General features: G+C 33.7%; 1 protein-coding gene across 4 annotated transcripts in view; it reads left to right on the forward strand.

Moving 5' to 3' along the window:
* Window positions 1-19,746, forward strand: part of LOC149134422 (membrane metallo-endopeptidase-like 1) — a 238,691-nt gene that overhangs the window by 207,336 nt on the left and 11,609 nt on the right. For all 4 annotated transcript variants that reach the window (XM_089356557.1, XM_089356558.1, XM_089356556.1 and 1 more), the window contains 7 exons: window positions 1,598-1,656; window positions 3,042-3,093; window positions 8,603-8,670; window positions 10,830-10,951; window positions 14,477-14,542; window positions 15,779-15,877; window positions 19,576-19,652. In XM_089356557.1, the coding sequence (XP_089212683.1) occupies window positions 1,598-1,656; window positions 3,042-3,093; window positions 8,603-8,670; window positions 10,830-10,951; window positions 14,477-14,542; window positions 15,779-15,877; window positions 19,576-19,652 (543 nt within the window). The remainder of the gene's footprint in view (window positions 1-1,597; window positions 1,657-3,041; window positions 3,094-8,602; window positions 8,671-10,829; window positions 10,952-14,476; window positions 14,543-15,778; window positions 15,878-19,575; window positions 19,653-19,746) is intronic.

Consider the following 19,746-nt stretch of genomic DNA (forward strand, 5'->3'; position numbering starts at 1 on the left):
AATAATAATAATAATAATAATCATAATAATAATAATAATAATAATAACATCGAAAAACACCTCAGGAATGAGAACCCAGGTTCGAAATTTCCCCCAAGACACCTGATAAAGGCTGGAGAGTATATCAGCCGAAACGTTGTGTTAAAAACAAACAAGATGAGGACAAATATCCGTTAAATGTAAATAATGTAAAAAATGTACGTAATTCCTCATCTCTTAAATATAGAACTGTATCCTTTTATTGACTATTGCATAGTTTTGAGTAGGCAAACTGACATATGCCTATTCAAAGAAGACCTCAAGTATAACTAGTAGCAACTTTTCTTGAAAATGTACAAAATTTGATATTGTCGTGCTATCAAATCATCAACCTGCAGAAAAAATGTGTCTAGCCTCCAATGATATTCATGCTGACGTGATTGCTTCATTTCAGGATGGCACTCTAGCTTTATCAAAAGTGCAAATAGGTGGGGAAGGGAGAGTATTAAATATGAGCCAAGGAAAACGTTCATCGTGTTCACTACTTGGTGATGGATGACAGGCGATTTACTCTAAATCCAATAATCAATGCTATAAACATAGCCCGCGCTAGAGTTGAGAATATTCCGCACTATGAACTTGCATGACGAAGTTTTCTGCTCGATGGGTGCCACGTCTTCTGATGCTTGATCAAAAACTCACTAGTCTGACCATATCACGTTAAGATCTAACTTTGTTTGAGGCAATTCTAGCTGGTTTACTTGAACATTTCCTAACCCAGGATAACTTGTGGGTTTATCATTTTGAACCAGAAACAAAGAGTTAAGCCATGCAGTGAACACAGCCAAGTTTATTTTATCTGTTGGGACGGTTATGGCCTCAGCATTTTCGGGATGCAAAAGCATGGTGTTTATTGACTACCTTCAGAAGAGCCATACCGTCAATGGAGGGTACTTGCTGAGGCAGTTCCAAAATACCACAAACATCAAACACTCAGGAAATCTGACGAAAGGAGTTTTGTTTCATCAGGACAATGCTGCATCATACGAATCCTTGCTTTCAGTGGTTGTTGTCCATGGCTGCAGCTTCGAACTCGTTGATCACCGTCCCTCTTCTGATTTGGCCCTATCTGACTATCATCTGTTCCACAAAATGAAAAAAGACACTTGACTGGGAAGTAATATCTTAGTGATGAAAACGTCATATCTGCTGTTGATGGTTTTCTTATCAACAGGATAAAATATACTTCCTGAATGGTATCCAAGCATTCCAGCACCGATGGAAGAAATGTGTAGGCTGCAAGAAAACTAAACCACATTTTGTTGCATTGCATTGGAGTATCTTGTTCAATATATCAACATTTCAGCCGACCTTCGTACATAAATTCGTGTGTGTGCGAGTATATCTCTATCTGTATGTTAGTATCTATATGTGCATTCGATTATTTGATTCTTTGTACTCACATTTTCATGCAGACATTTCGGCTTAAACCTCAGTTAACCGTTGCTTACTCCTTAGCATGTGTGACACGTTACTAAACTATATTTTTCTTACTATTATTTCCGTAATTCATTTTCCGCCTTCCAATAATTATTTCTATTCCATTCTATATTTTAAGGAACGTTGTAAATCAAAATACCGTGAACGCTGTTTATAATGCATTATCTAATTCAATAAGTAAGTCAATAATTATTTCTTTGATAATAATCAAAAAAATAGTAAAGTTCTAAGATTGATATCGATGTCTTAGTTGTTTTCGTGTAGGGGAATAAATCACCACAGAACTAACGATTTTCTGTATAGTGTCAAGTCTATAAGATTTAAGTAAATAACTGAATACTCTAAGGATACTATCTGGGTGTTCGGTTTCTTATATATTAAATCTATAGACTGTGTCTATACACTCAATGACTAGTATCGACAGGAAATCAGAAAACTCCCATATGCACCAAACACTCGGAGAATGACGTGGTAGCATGTATTACGTTTTTCGTAATTGTTTAAATGATCCAGTTGTTCCAAAGAAATACTAACACACTGTCGGCCCTCCTGAAAGTGAACTAGTAAAGCATCCAGAATATGACAGTTTCTAAAAGATAGAGTACTAAACCTTCACATGGTTTATGTTTTCTTTTCTCGGTGAAAAAAAAAATTAAGAAAAGCAAAATCAATCTCATCTACAGTTCAGCCCATATTTAAAGGACAACTGATATTAGAGAGCCAAAAAAATATCACAATGCATGTTATCGGACAGTCTCTCGAATTCAAAACAAGTTGAAACCTCTAACTGCATTTTCTATAAATTTACTGTAAAATTTGTTTCTCTGTAAAAGTCATTTCAAGTTAGAACACGTATTAAAGAAAAAAAGTATAAAAGGTTTGATTGGAAGAAAGATTATATGGTAAAATATATAACAGATGCTGACCAGGTATCTTTGAACGATGAATTTAACTATCTAGTCACTAAAATAACAATAGATAGAGATTGCATTCATGAAATAAATACAAGATTCAGCAAAGCCAACCAATCATTCGCTATGTTAAATTCAATATGAATATCATCAATACTCAGCAAAAGCACCAAAATACTATTTTACAAAAGCAACAAACTTAGCATTCTGCTCTATGGATCCGAATTTTAGAAAACAACCATAAATATTTAAAATAAATTGGAGGTGTTTCAAAATAAATGTTTAGGAAATATTTTGAATGTCTACTGGCCAAATATGATCTAGATTAGCCAACTACACACCATTGCTAACGTAAACCAAAAAGAGAAGCCATTGAAGCAAGGGTCGCTTTGCAATGGGTTCCACAAAGTAAAAGAGGACCTGGCCGACCGAAGGAAACGTGGCGGAAAACAATAACAAAAGATCTTAAAAGCTGAGGGTTAAAATGGAACAAGCTGTCAAGATCGCTTTCAGTATTAGAAGGTGGAATGAACTTGTGTTGCCTCAAGTGCTTCAAGGTACAACGAGAACCAAATGAATCAATGAATTATAATATTATAAATATTGATCTTTCCTTTACGATATTAATTTGTAACATTTATGTTTTTGAAGCTATCCCCGTTGCACTGATGAAGCCTCCACTATTTATCAAAGGGGCACCTATGTGAGTATTATTATTATTGTTGTTGTTGTTGCTGTTGTTGTTATTGTTGTTATCAAGTCGGTGAGTTAGCAAAATCGTCAGCACACCGGGGAAAATGTTCTCAGATCAAACCCTACCGAGGTTGACATTGCTTTTCTTTATTCGACCTCGATAAAATCAATACCAGTCAATCAATGGGTTCCATGTAATTGATTGTCACCCTTCCCCAAAACTGCAGGCCCTGTAGCACAAAGGATTCTTCTTATTGCTGTTGTTATTGACGTTGTTACAGCAAGCAGAGTCGGTGTAGCATCAAAAGAGAAAGCTTCTGGTATCCGTTCCTGTATTTTACGTGCTGAGATCAAAACCGGTTCAGGCCAACATTTCCTTTCATCCCTCTGGTGTCAGTAAGATAAAGTACGAGTAAAGTATTTGAGTTGATATTATTAACTAAACCCTGCCGTTCATATTTTTATTTTTGTGCCTTAATCAGAAGCCATTTTTAACGACGCTATAGTATAAAACTGAATGTATTATACTTTTAATAAGTTAGTAAATGGTTAGAAACACCAAAGTATGTAATTATGTGTATTATGTTTTTAAGAAGTTTCAAATTTATTATTGTATTATTGACAGGTTACCATAGAGGTAGAAAGAGTATAGCAATATCCTAAATGCAAAATTAGTTAAATTCTTCTATTTTTAAACGTTTCACTGAATGTGTTTGAGTCCTTACACTACGGCCATGCTGGGGCACCGCCTTGAAGAACTTTAGCTGAACGATTCGCCCAAGTACTTACGTTGTTAAACCGAGTACATATTCTGTCGTTCGTTTTAACTGAGCAGCTATGTTACAAGAATGTTAACGCACCAAGACTGGTTATCAAGAGACGGTGGTGGGGAAACACATATACAAAGGCATACAAAGATTGATATACATATTTATATATACGACGACCTTTTTTCAGTTTCCATCTACCAAATCTACTCGCATGACTTTGACCTGCCTGAGATCATGCAGTGAGTCTGAACCTGAAACCATGTGGTTGAGAAGTGAACTTTTTACACACTGCCAAAAATATATAATTAGGTAATTGGTAAAAATATTGGGGTACCAAACTACTTTAGTACGCAATTAACAAACTGCATTAAATTATACATGTCATTAAATGTGTCTTTAGAATTGAGTATTCAGTATTAATAAAATATATTGCAGAAGGCGTAGCTGTGTGGGAGAAGCGTGCCTCCCAACCATATAATCGCGGATTCAGTCCCACTGCTTGGCATCTTGGGAAACTGTTTTCTATTATAGCCTCACGCCGACCGAAGCCTTGTGGCTAAATTTGGTAGGCAGAAACTGAAAGAAGTCCGTCGTATATGCACATATGTATGGTAGTGGTGTGTGAGTGATTTGTGTGTGTAAGAATAAGAGTGAGTGTGTGTGTGTGTGTGTGTGTGTGTGTGTGTGTGTGTGTGTGTGTGTGTGTGTATGTGTGTGTATGCATTATTGAATATGTTATTCAGTGTGTTTGTCTCCAACCAACACTTGACAACTGATCTTAGTGTATTTACCTCCATGTAACTGTTCGGTAAAAAGACCGATACAATATATGCCGTGCTTAAAAAATGAAGTATTAGGTTCCATCCGTTCGACTAACACTTTCAAGACGGTGCCCCAGTATGGCTGCAGTCTCATGGCTGAAGCAAGTAAGAGATAAAAGAGATGAGGCAAATATAATTCTTCCATACATGAAACTTGCAAACAGTCTAGAGAATTGGATGAAAGACTATTTCGTCATATTTGTTTGTATCCTGTTATTTGTATCATGACATATCTATGGTACTATGCTTTGGATTCTTCTACGGCTTACACAAAGGACACTTATATATTTGGACAAATGTAAATGTGCTGATGATGCAAAAGTGTAAAGACCTGAGTATTCCATATACATGAGTACCATTCATGTAATATTCAGTCGAAGTTTGACACAGTTTGTAATATGGATGATGGGCCTTTGACTAATCGGTAGAATCAAGTAGAATAATCAATCACATTATAAACATATAGCGAGCCCAAAGAATTAAATGCTAAATTTGACATCGGAGTGATTGAAACGCAGAATGTCAGAAAACATTGTCCGACTCTTTAATGTCTTTGCTAATTTACCGCCTTACTTCGTACAGTAATGTCGTTTACAAGTGGCTACGCCTTATCTAATATAGATGTGAGAGTACAATTTCCATTAGTTTCCTATATACACTACCGAAGCTCTGTCCTGTCTATGAGTCTTGACATATTGTGATAGTTTGGGTCACTTTGCTATATATGAGTTAATATATATATTAACATATGCGTGACTGTATTTTCCATATGCCGTTTAATGCTAAATACATTATGAATATAGAATTTAGAATTAGATGACTTAATATTAGTGATCTATTGTGCGATGGGGATACTGCGCCCAGAAAAGTTTTCCTGAATTAACACAATTTCAGTTTAATTGGTAAAACGGTTCAATTATTTAATTCCCTCCTCTACCTTGTTCTACTATGCTTAGATACATACATTTTCACATTATATTAATAACATACGCTTTTCGTGCAATGGGAAAGTAGTAATGCTCAAAGAACTGCAGCAAGTTTTCTAAGTCATACTTGAACCAGCTGTTACTTAAAATCATTAATATATTTATATTTATATCTCGTAAAATATTTACTCCAAGAATTCAATTTTTTTACCGGATGGCTACTTCCCAAATGGTCTCTCTCGTCTACGCTTCATTTACAATTCCACCAGAGTGTGATATTATGTCTGGTATCTACAAGTAGTACAGTTAGTTCAACTAAAACAGAAGGGCACTGTAGCTACAATAGAAAATTTAAAGAGAGATGTGTGCGTGTGTCTGTGCGCGTATGTGAGTATGTGTGTATGTATAGCATAATAAACGTGCAATAACGAGAGGACACACATATTTAAAAAAAATATAGCAATAGAAATACAGTGTACCAAGAGCCCACAGAACAAAAATCCTTTAATAGAGAACAGGGTTTCCAAGCCAAAACGAAAGGAAGCAATAACGATACACAGAGTTTAAGAAATACTGAACTAACTTATCCAAAACTAAAAATCTATCAAAAGAAAAAAATGTGGAAAATATAACTTGTGGAATATAGCCTTATATTCACACAAACTCCAAAAACTGATCTTATTAATGATGCCGAAGAATTTTGTAGAAATCTTTGTCAAAGGAAGTTCTTCCAAAAACAACACGACGAAGATACGCCACATGTGGAAAACAAAAACAGGATTTAAGCCTCTAGAGAACAAGAATAAGACCTTGGACGAATGTCTGGAAAGATCTGAAAACTCAAAATTTCCAACAAAACATATAAAGCAAACATCACTAATAAATTCAAAAACTCTGGATGTCTACAAAAGATATTTTCCTATAGTCAATAAAGAAGCCGACAAGATAATGGACAAAATGCATTACATCGAATTCGGGTTAGAACAACTAAATAATAAACGTTCTACAAAATTTAAAATCTAATGCAGATAAATAAACAAGGAACAAAATTGATGAATGAACGATTAATTCAAAAAGTGACTTGAGCTACATCATTGTTGAGGTAAGAACAAGCCGCTTCCATCAATTACCAAATATTTACAAATCTAAAGAAATACATAACAGCGTAATTATTTCTATACCTCATAAATGAAAATACCCAAACCGTTTGATTTGCTATTAGGTTCAAATTTTACAGGGCCAACGTCTACCCAACGATTAAGGAATTGTTTAGCATAATTTTAAAACCATTATGCAAACTGGTCCCTAAATTAATGAATGATGACATGGATTATTTAAACGATTTTCCAGAAACAGCTAATATAGAGACGAACTTTTTAATTACAAAGTAGCCAGCTTCTACAAATATTTTCCTGGGTTAGAATTAGAATTACTAGAATTCTGAATAACAAATATCCAGAAAGAATTCAGGGAAGATTCTCAAAAGAATATATCTTTAAAGGAAACTACTTGTTTGATAAGCATGTTTACCTAGAAATACAAGATACGGCAAAGTGAACGAATGTCTCATCAGCCCCAGTAACACTAATAATGGTATTCCTACAAGAAAGATTCTATACCCCCTCTGTAATTACTTTTAAGCAACCTTCCTTATCTTATGTAATAAGAAACTGGAACCGATTCCTAGATAAATCCTTCACATTTTGGAACAATGTTAAAGAGGGCAGTACAAGATTCATTAAATAATAAATAATATTAATGAATCGATCCAGTTCACTATAGAAATGAATGAATTAGAACTTCATTTTCTGGACATCCTGATAATTAATGAAAATTATGCAATTGTTAAGCGGTCGCTACTGCAATGGCATAACACTCACTAAGAACTTGACTTTAGATCTTACAATTCAAAATGGAAGGGCTAAATATGTTTCTTCAAAAGCGAAACTACCCGCCAAATTGAATAAATCATACCATCTCCAAAACCAAAAAGAAATTGCAATCTCTGTCTTACAGAGAAGCACTCTCAATGAGGGTAAAACAAAAATACAGATATAAATATTCCATTTATATTCACCCATACTTCTAGAAACAACAATATCTCACATTCGGCCCAACTAAAACTTCCAATGCTACATCAATCATCGAGTCTCTGACAAATTACAAAGCCTCAAAGGCTGAAACAGAGACGGAATCACAAAACACCCCTGACAATTGCGAAATTCTCATTGGAGAAAGACATAATGCAGGTAAAAAATTGTGGAGACTTTCGTTGTGAGATGTGTATATGGAACAAGGAACAACCAAAAGTTTCAAGAATGTCAAGAAACTACAGTTGAATGTGAACATGAATTTCAAAACAAAAGAATTTCATTTGCTGCATCTCGTGCCTATAAATCAAAGGAAATCAGATTTAATTAACCTTGTGAGGGTGCAGAAACAGCAAAGTAAAGATTCGTTTCTTAGAATTGTTTCATGTAGTGAACATCTAGATATTTGCGCAAATGGCAAATTCTAAGAAAATTTCCTTTTCTGAAAATAAAAGAAATAGACGATCAACAACCAAAGGCAAAAGAAGAATCCTAAACTAAATCGGAAGCAGTCAAAACATTGCCAAAGCCAACTTCTTCTGTACATATTACTCCAAAAGAAGTGAGTTAAAAAGTAATCTTGACAGGGTTTATAAACAATGCAAAAGAGTCATTCTAAAATGTATGTCATTCACTTTTTCAAATGTTTTTAAATACATAACATTTAAGAAAAGACTTCATTCAATACTGTAATTGTATCAAATATTTCTTTTTTTTGTGCAAAATCTTATATATACGTGAGTGTTTGTGTGAGTGTGTTTACGCGCGCGTATGTGTGTGCGTGCATGTCTGTGTGTGCATATATATAGTTTTTAGTAAATTCTCCCATATATATATATATATATATATATATATATATATATATATATATATAAACATATGTATATATATTTATGTATACTACGTCTACAGGCCTATTAATCTTGGTGGATTAGGATCATTAATTGGACATGAAATAATTCACGCGTTCGATGTTCAAAGTAAGTGTTCAATTTAGTAATTACTTTACTCTCACAGAATCTCAGACTAATGACTACCCACAACCCTCATTGATATATTTCAATTACATACTAACATATCAATATAAATTAATTATGATCCAACAATTTTAATAACAATACTATTCTAAAAAACATTTAAACATGAAATATATATATATATATATATATATATATTTCATGTTTAAATGTTTATATATATATAAGTTGAAAAATATGTAAAAAAAATGAAGAAAAGACGTGCAAAGATTCAATTTCAGTGCAAGAACGACTAAATAAAGAGAACTTATTCATTCAAAAATATAAACCACACCTCAATATTCAAACCTGACAACCTCAGAAACTATACTAAGGAATCAGTTATCCCCCTTGAAACCCATTATCTCCCTTGGTTCAATCTCTAAATCCTTTCTTATTTTTCAAACAGCCAAGATGGCGAAACCCCCTCATCATGCGAATTAATCACTATACAATGCCCCTTGAAAAGCTAATTTAAATAGTGAAAACCGGTTGGATTTTACAATACCCATATAATATGTACATATTTATATAAAAAAAAAATATTAAACTATGCGAAACGAAGGCACTTTTATTCATTTTTCTTTACATATTTTCAACTCATAATTTTACCACGTGTTGTTTACGGAAGCTCCAGTATTTTTGCTCCTTATATTTTCATATATATATATATATATATATATATATATATATATATATATATATATATATATATATATATATATATATATATCTATATATATATGTATATATATATATATATATATATATATATATATGTATATATGTATATATATATATATATATATATATATATATATATATATATGTATATATGTATATATATATATATATATATATATATATATATATATATATATATATATATATATATATATATATATGGGAAAATATACAAATAATAACAACAGACGAGGACAGGTGGTGTAAATAACAAAAGTATATATTAGTATGACGCTCGGGAATACGGAAAGTCTTTGACGTTTCGAGCTACGCTCTTCAACAGAAAGAATACGGAGACAAGGAGAAAAACACGGAGAAAAAAAATTGAATAGTATTCAGTCAACGGTCAATCATAATAATATATATATATATATATATATATATATATAGAGAGAGAGAGAGAGAGAGAGAGAGAGAGAGAGAGAGAGAGAGAGAGGGAGAGAGAATTTAAATATTTCTATAATTCACCATCAACAAATCAAGTTAAAATGATTATCAATGCAAAAACTCTAATACCAATAGTATTCTGAAACACTATTTAAAATATGAAATATATTGTAAATAAATTATAAATAATTCTATAATTCAAAATGGAATGCAAACTGAATTACATATGAAAATTTACAAATTTTGTATTGATTAACTAATATTAATCATATTCTTAACCATTACGGAATCTTATAAAACCCATTATGACGCGGGTGTATATTAACTATATAAGAAATTCCTAACTGTATTAACAATTAAAACATAACACAGATGGACGAGCTAATCGTTAGCTTCCCTATCTTTGCTCCATTACAAGCAACCAATGTATATTAAGACTGACAATGAATATCGTAAACTTTTCTTGAACTTGGTGTACGATGACACTTTACAAGATTGATTTAGATATAAAATAGTGAAGTAATATGTAATCTGTATTGTTGCACTTCGAGATATTCATTTTACTACTACTACTACTACTACTACTACTACTACTACTACTACTACTACTACTACTACTACCACCTCTACTACTACTACTACTACTACTACTACTACTACTACTACTACTACTACTACTAGTCACACAGCCATAACTACGATAAATACTGTATCCTGAATCACTACCAAACTATATATAATTCTTACTAATCATTCTACCCAAGAAGTAGGTATTTCTACTCCATCAAAACAATAGATTGATCTCTTTTTAATGATTAACGTTATTGACCTCGCCTAATTTTTAGCTGCTTATGTCCAACTGATGAACTCATTGTTCATTACAGAGTATCACATTTTGAAAGTAAGCTAAAAAAAAAAAAAAAAATGCCAGATTAATCCAAAATTTAGCTAATTCTACATTTTTCATAAATCTACAACCTGGATTATTTCAGATCAAAACTTCCATATTAACGGCATGTGGTTAAAGAATGAATCTCAGTATAAGTATAATGTGCTGAAACAATCGGTCGTCAAAACATATTCCGGATATAGAATTGAATCGTTAAATACCAATGTAAGTAATTCTAACGCCTTCAAACGGAGTATTATTATCTATTACACCGGCATCTAGTAGTACATTACGAACAATTTTTTCCGTCTTTATATATATATACTTCTCCTTTTTCTCTTTCGTATACATGTATATCCGTGGATATACCTTTCATATAAGCAGGGGATGTGCATAAACGTATATTTACGCACACAAACACACACACACGTACACACACATGTATATTTATATATATTTTGACCAACTATATAAACTCATACTTCTTCAACCTATATCTAGTTTGATAAGTGACATCGCACGAAGCTCTTGGTCCTTGCATTACGTTTAGTCATCTTGCGCAGCAAAACACCGGTCCCAGCATTCCTGCCAATTTTGGAATCCGGCCTGGAACTTGTTTTCGTATACTAATCGAAGATTTTCTGCGATTCGCTCTGGATCTCGACAACGGTGTTAAGACTGACCACCGAGCTACATTTTCCTCTTGGAAAAGAGATGAAAGCCCACAGCTGCTAAATCTGGCGAATAGGCCGGGTGTGGAAATGATACCATGTTGTTTGTGACAAGAAATTCATGTGAGAGAAAAGTTTGACGACAGGGTGCATCGTCGTCGTGAAGAATTCAGTTCTTTGCACTACATAGATCCAGTCGCTTTCTCCAAATGTCCTCCTTCAAATTCTTCAAAACGTTGCAGTAAAACTTTCGGTTGTTGGTCTGGCCCTGGGGGAATAATTCTTCATGTACAATACTACATTTCCGGAGGTGACGTTCGTGCCAGGTCTTTCACATCGCTTACCGTCTTCCAGGGATGCTCTTCCGCTTTCGAAACGTCGATGTCATTCGAAACATTGCGTACAATCCATTGTATCGTCGTTGTAAGCTTGCCGAAGTATGCTTTATATTTCTGTAGCAGGCTTCCCAAGTTTAACGCAAAATTCTACGTTGGCTCCTTGTTTTGTCTATGATACAATTACAGGCTACAGCATTCACGTGATCACAAAAACCTAAATTTCACAACTAGTGAAGTAAACACAGCGATGTCACTTGGCACACTGCTTCACATAGTTCACTGCTAGCTCTTACTGCGCACGCAACTGTGTGTGCTATTTGTTGCCGCACTACAGAACTAGCCAGAAAACTCATATTTTGAGTTTTAGTTTTCTTGTTTGCATCACAGTATTTCTGTGTAGCACATTCACTTACAATGCAATAGTAGAAGTCCTATGCAGAAGGACTGAGCTCAAGACCACGTAGTTGCAAATCGAGCTGAACCACGTGGATATGTTGTGAGAAAATCATATGAATATCTCATGTGAAATTGCATAGACACGAATAATTATACTGATGTTATTTGAAAATGAAATGGATGCGTCCTACATTTCAAATCACATACAGCTAATCGCCTGAATGCCTGTACCATGTAAAGATATTTGCATTTGTTATGAATTTACTGTTGCCTAAAGAAAGTTGTGTACAAACTGATGACTGCTTCTACGATTTATGCAATATATAAAATGTATATAATTTAATCCCTAAACCTTTTAAGACTTAGGACAATCCGTAGTTTTATTATTAATATAATTATTATTATTCAGTAATCTTATTTTTACCATGTGCTTTAACTGTAATACCGAGCGCAGCTCTGTGTGCATTGGGTACGTGCTGTGGTTTGTATTGGTGTTGTTATTTTTACTGTACTGAAAATGATTTACGTAGTATGTGTGCGGTGCTCAGCAGTACTATTTTCTGTAAGTTATATATATTCGTAAGTCCTGGTGTTTTGGTTTTGTATTTTTTGTATGTTTTTTAATCACAACTAGTGCTCCCATTATTTCTGATTTTTGGCTCCACATTTATGTTATTTCTATTTCAAGGTCATTGTATTTTGAGATTTTCTTAGTTTCTTTTAAAGATACATTGTCATCTTTTGGGGTTGATTCGTCGATTAGAAGGCATTCTTTTTCTTGGTGACCGTTGACAACTATGTCCAGTCTTCATCTCTCTATCTGTATGTATTGGCATATCCTAGAGTATGGTTGCTTTGTCATTTTCAGAGACCTTTTCTGCGATATGCCTATATCATACTTTGCTGTTGTCATTCTATAGTGTTGGCTTCCAGTGTATAAAGGTCCCAACTCTGACATGCTTGTTGAGATACTCTGTAGCCGCAAGAAGACTGCATATGATTGACGGTTTCATTTTTTTTTTTGCTTACATACACTACACGTTGGTTCGTTGGTTTACTGCCAATCTTTAAGATGTCGGCCTAGTAGCTTCTTGTAGGTAGGCATTGATCTTGGGCTGCTATCATAAATCTTTCTTTCCTGATTTTAAGCCAACAGACAATAACCATTGATGGGAAAGGTCTTTGTCATTATCAGCATTATTAGCTCTCTTTGCGTATATGCCATTGAAATGTTTTTCTTGCCATTTATCTGCAAGAATATCTAAGGCAGCAGTTTTAGGAAGGGCTCTCATAAGCGTTGCTTTTTCTGTGCTTTTTTCCAGTACGTCGTATTCTAGAATTTCTTGCATTTGGAATTCACTTACATATGTATGTGCCTCTTTTGTTACTGAGTATGATGTTTTCTTGATTTCATGCTTAAAGTGTTTTCGGGTAAGTGTTTAGGCTAATTGTGGCAATCTTCATTGTTAATTCCAGTTGTAAAATTCAACGGCCACCCTCTTTACCTGACAGGTAAAGTCATTATGTATCTGCCTTAGGGTGTTGAATTCAATTCATTGTCAACAATTTTCGTATTTTTCTGTCAAGATTACAATTTCAGTAATTGACCAATTCATAATATTGAAACTCTATGTCACGATCGTTATGGCTAAAGTATTGATCTTTCGATCCTGTTTCTTGCGTTCAGCCCTGTCTTCAGTATTGCGATAATAATCTTTTCTGATGTTTTCTCTCATCATTGAATACCCCTGGGTATTTGTAGCACTCTGTTGGTTCTAACGTCTTTATAACATTCCATTGATCAAGATTAACTTTGGATGTTTCTATCACTTTTTCTATCACTTTGGATGTTTCTGTCATATCTTCATCGTTCACTAGATGACAATGGCACTCTTCTTTTAATTTTGACTCTATATCCTCTGGAGGAATTATCTCACTCCTTTACATATTATTATCATCATTATTATCATCATCATCATCATCATCATCATCTTTATTATTATTATTATTATTATTATTATTATTATTATTATTATTATTATTATTATTATTATTATTATTAAGGCGGCGAGCTGGCAGAATCGTTAGCACACCAGGTGAAATACTTAGCGGTATTTCGTGTGCCGCTACATTCTGAGTTCACATTCCGCCGAAACCGACTTTGCTTTACATCATTTCCGGGTTGATGAAATAAGTACCAGTGGCATACTGGTGACGATGAATTCGACTTATCTCTTCCCCCTAAAAATGGTTGCTCTTTGGCAAAATTTGAAACCATTATTAATATTATTATTATTATTATTATTATCATCATTATTATTATTATTATTATTGAACATTTGCAGGTTAATGGAGAGAGAACAGCTAAAGAAAATATTGCTGACTTGGGTGGCTTAAACATAGCTTATAAGGTATGCAGTGTTGATGTTTCTAAATATTCTGTTGTATTTCATTTATAAGTACAAAATAGTCTATGTTGCAAAAATTAACAGCATTATTAATGCGGTAGTGCTTTTAATAATAATTTTAGTGAATCAGGTATATCCCTGAGTTGGTGACAAAAGCAACTCATCTGAATTGTTAATTCGTGGTTGAAACAAATGAACAGGTAATAGCATAATGAATTAACATTGGATAAGACATAAAAGCGTGAAGTCGTATTTGTAAAATGTTGAAACGACGAGTATTTGAGAATACCACTTCATTCCCATTTGAATAACAATCTTTAAAATCTCTGAGATGTCAGCAAAAAGCAAGGTGAGAGGTCCTATCAAAATATCACGACAAAGAAAGAATATAATGATGGTAGGCTACAACTGGTCAATAAAGTGAAACTGAATAACAAACGCAAAGAAAATCAAAACAGCCTTTTGCTGAAATGATTATTAAAATGATTTTACTAAGTATATCATTTACTTACATTCAATATTATTTTTGTTCTTGTTTATTATTTATCATTTAATAAAGAGTTTATTTCGAATGTTATTGATAAGATGTTAAATTAACATTTCGCTAAATCTGAAACGCTACCGTTTTTTATTTGTTTTTCTTTCTTAATTCAGCATGATCAAGTTTACTATAATCAATACTTTTCTTATTCAAACATCATTTGAAGCCTTTTTTTTAATTGCTCGGCTAGCAACATTATGAAATCAGTGAATAGTATAACATTGAATTAATTAATTGTTTGCCACTTGCTTATGAAATCTTCGTAATTTATAACATGAACTAAAATGCAAAAATTTGTATGCCATATTGCATGAGCATATTAAAACTGGGATATGTCAATATCTTCAACCGACAACAATATTGTAGATAATGAGTGCTAAAGAACAGTAACGGTTTTTAGTATTAAACAATTAAATACCCCAAAGAACGACCTTCGCCCAATGTATTAGATTGTACGATGAATTTTGACCATTGTAATTTCAATCGGTAATTAACTTAGATAAGTATTAGCTTTGGTTCGTTTATTAATTTTTGGCTTCTTTTCGAAATTAAATAATTTAATTATCTTTAATAGTATCTATGAAGTTAAAATGAAGTTAAAATATTAGGTCAATTATTGTCATTATTTTATTGAGCCACAGGCATTTTATTTAATTATCACAACGTTGAACAAACTTTTCGCTTCCTATTTTCATCAGGCTTACTTGTTGTGGAAGTCAGATCACCCTTATATCAAATTCCACCTACCAGGTATTGATGTAACTGACACACAAATGTTTTTCACAGCCTATTCTCAGGTAAGAGAAATTATTTCATGCCATCAAATTCACTGAAATTTCAAAATTGATCTCAAACTTTAGTTGTAATAATTTTTCAGTGTGATCCTACACAAACATGTCAGGATGAATTTAGCTAGTTGATACTCTTCGGGATCTAGAACAAATACTACCTTTAAGAAGTAGCTCTACAAAGTTCGAGATAAAAGGAGGATGCATCTACCGAACTCAGTATCGGCAGAGATGTCTTACAGTGACAGCTTCGGGCCTTTACATTCTGATAACTATGTCTGCTTCGGCATTGGTGTCAGTCTATACTAGCCCAAGTCGGTGGCCTTTCCCTTGGATAAAAAAGTTTGCCTGGACCTGAAATTTCATGGGCAAATGCACTTAACTGTGTGAAGCACTACATACAACGGGCATTATATTAATACTTAGATAGCAAAACGGAGGTAATCTTTGATATTTCATTTCTTACAAGTAGACTGGCAACTTCAGCATCAAAAATCGCAGACATAAGATGCACTGACCCTTCTAAATTCCTCAAATGTATCATATTTTATATGATGTTCTCACTTGTGGAAGTAGATAAAGCTATAAATAATAGCGTGTAGAATATTGGATGGAACAACTTTAAAGGATGTCTATGGTACTCGAACCTACAACTTTTGTAAACATAACGAACATGCTAATACACATACCAAAGCAATGCTTCGAATTTTCTCCGTCCCACAAGTAGACTTCAACTTGTTCCTATCCAAGGGACCCAAAATTATTTATAGTTTTATGTTCTTGCCTTGTTGTTTCTGGGTTTTTATAATGTAAGCACCTTATAATTTTCGCTGTTAAGAACAGAACTGCTAAAATGAATATAGAAAATTCGACGTATTGATTTTCTATAACAAATAGCTAATCTCTCATTTTCACAGATGTGAATTCGATTCCCACTGACATTTGTCCATCCAAGAGGGTTTTAACCCACTATTCTACACGCTGTAATTTGTAGCTTTATCTATTTCGAGTTCCAACTCTAAGAATAATCTACTTCATATCTCACGAAGCTTTTAAATTTTTGTAAACTTATCATGATGTAATCAGTCTTGTGTTAATAAACATATATTTACATTTATTTACACACTTTGCCTCTTTATACCTTCATAGGGTAGTTCATTCAATCCATCAAAACATCTCTGAACTCTTTCCTTCAGAAGGGATTTTACTTTTGTAACTAATATGGGTGACTTGGTTGTTTACTTAAAGAGTGATATAATTGTTGGTGCGGTCAAAAGTCCATTTCAAAGATTCATGACGTTTATGCATTGTTCTTGACGTTTTGAAGTTGATGGTGGTTGTCCTGATCGTTTCGATTTGACTTTATTTCATTGAATCTTGTAATATCAAAAGGTACACCGGTAACTGAAACATTCAATCTAAAGGCAATTTTTCATGAGTGTCCTTCTCTGACAGTTATATTTTTGTCTAATTTCCGATGTTAATTGAAATATTGGGGCCATTTTTTGGTATACTATTCAAAGAAGGTTTGCATTTTCGAGCTTAAAGCTGAGAAAAGTAATAACGAGGATACAGGAGGCAGTCGAAAAAGCCAGCTTCTATATATGGCTGAAGCGAGAAGACCTACTTTCCATGCCAACTGGAAAGTAGGGGAGACTGGCTGATTGACAGGTGAACCAAGGTAGCGGTCTCGTCCACAGCGCTCCCTCTTCCTGGTTCGAAGGCTTATACCACGAAACAGCTAGTCGGCTCTGGCTGCTGGAACTGAAACTAACACGATACTGTTGGAAGACCGGTTTAGAGAGTGCGCGGACTAATATCACACGCCCTTCCCCTCCATTGGTCAGTTGAAATTTAGACAGTGTCACGTGACAACTAGCTGGTGCTGGCTGCTGGAGCCTACCGGCGATTATTTAAAGGCTAATTTAGCATGATTGTCAGTCGCCCGCTGACATTCGTTGACGCTGCATCGACGAGACCAGAGAACAGATGAAAAAAGGACAAAAAAGAAATGCACGCGACACCAGAGCTGAAGACACCTCCGAAAAGGGGTAGGAAGTGCCACATCGAACACGGTAGAAGAGTAGGGGCCAAAACCGGACGTGGTTCCTCCTGAAGATGTCTTTAGCAACTGGTTCTTATAAAGGAGCTGTTCAGGTAGCAAACCACGAAACGTGGTTGGAATTCCTCCTCCGTTGTCCGGAAAGTGCTGAGCGTTTTTAAGCTAAACCTTTAACGCTGCATTGAACACACCTGAGAGGTAACCGAATTAAAACTTAGGCGTTGCGTGAAAGAGTTGTACGTTTCTTTTTCCTGATTAAAAATAGATTTATCTTCCATTCCGTTTACCTTTTATTGACATTTGAAATGGATAACTAAAACTTTCATATTCACGTTGTAATGCCCTTCTTTTTTAAAAAAAAGGAGGAAATGCTGTAATAAGATGCAACAACATTTGTGAAGTTTATTTATGGTGATGATGATGTAGGTGAATCAGGTGTTCGAAGTGTTTTAAAAAATTGGAACCTGGAGAGATTAGCTTGGAAGATGGAAATTGCAGCGGAAGACCTTCAAAATTGGATGAAGATGTTTTGAAAGAAAAAGTCGAGAAAAATTCAAATATTGTGACTAAGAACTTGCAGAGGAGTTGGAAGTTTCTAAAAGTACAGCTCATGAACTCCTAGTGAAGCTAGGGTACACTTCTAGCTATAATGTTTTAGTTCCTCGCAAACTCTCACAAAAGAATTGCTTTAACAGTATTCAAACAATTCTCCTGATACTTTCCCGATATTGCGCCACTTGTTTTTGTCTCTGCTGACCATATTGCAAGGAAAACATTTAACGATTTAGATGGAGTCGAAATGCATCTAGATAACTGCTATTCTTCAAAACCAGTCAAATTGTTTGCTGATGGAATATTTAAATTGCCTTATAGATGGGCAAATGTCACTAATGATAAAGGAAACTATTTCACTGAATAAAATTTATTGAAGGGTCAATTATCTATATCCCTTTGTGCATATTAAAAAACTCTCAGAACTTTCCGGACAAACTCATATAAATCTATTAGATTTTCTCGAAAGGAGATAGTTGATTATAGTTTAAAACTACAATATTCAGCATAAGGATTTCTTATTAATTTTCTCAGAAATGAATTACTTTATATCGGAATAACACTAATAAAAGCTAAACTTCATGACATAGATAGAATTTGGTATTGTTTTTAAACGGCACGACACGATTTTCTGTTCTAATGATTTAATATAGCAATTGCGCCTAAACGAGTTATAAACTCGTAAACAACATCAGTGTAAGTAAACGTAAGTTTGTATGTTTGTATAATTTACAATTAGAGTTACATTAATATATTTGTAATGTTTCACATGCCATAAATAACTGCGAATTTTAAATAGATAGGCTTTCGAACAAAACATTTAGGTGTACCTAACATTTTGGACGGTAATGTATATATTATTCATTAGTCCTTACCAACGATTTGTCCTTTATGCTTTAACCCAGATGATATAATCATATAGATTTGAAGAACTACTTTCAACTGAAACTTATAACAATTTTAAACTCCTACTCTGTCAGTGCTGAGCAAAGTGAATTATTGATATTGCAACAGTAAATAACCTCCCTGTTTGTAACCTACAAAAATATTTTATTTTATTTTTGTTACAAAAATTATACTTTATTTTACCTAGGCTTCATGTTCAAGTGAAAACCCGAAAACAACAATGTATTCGTTGTTAACTGATACACATGCACCTGTCGAAGCGCGGTAAATGAAAAGATTTTTGATTTTAAAGTTTATAAAGATTAAGCTCATTCATACTTGATTTCTTTTTTTATGGCAAGTTCACATCAGTTCATAT

The sequence above is a fragment of the Octopus bimaculoides genome, chromosome 8, assembly GCF_046866305.1.
Source record: "Octopus bimaculoides isolate indiv1 chromosome 8, ASM4686630v1, whole genome shotgun sequence".
NCBI lineage: Eukaryota > Metazoa > Mollusca > Cephalopoda > Octopoda > Octopodidae > Octopus > Octopus bimaculoides.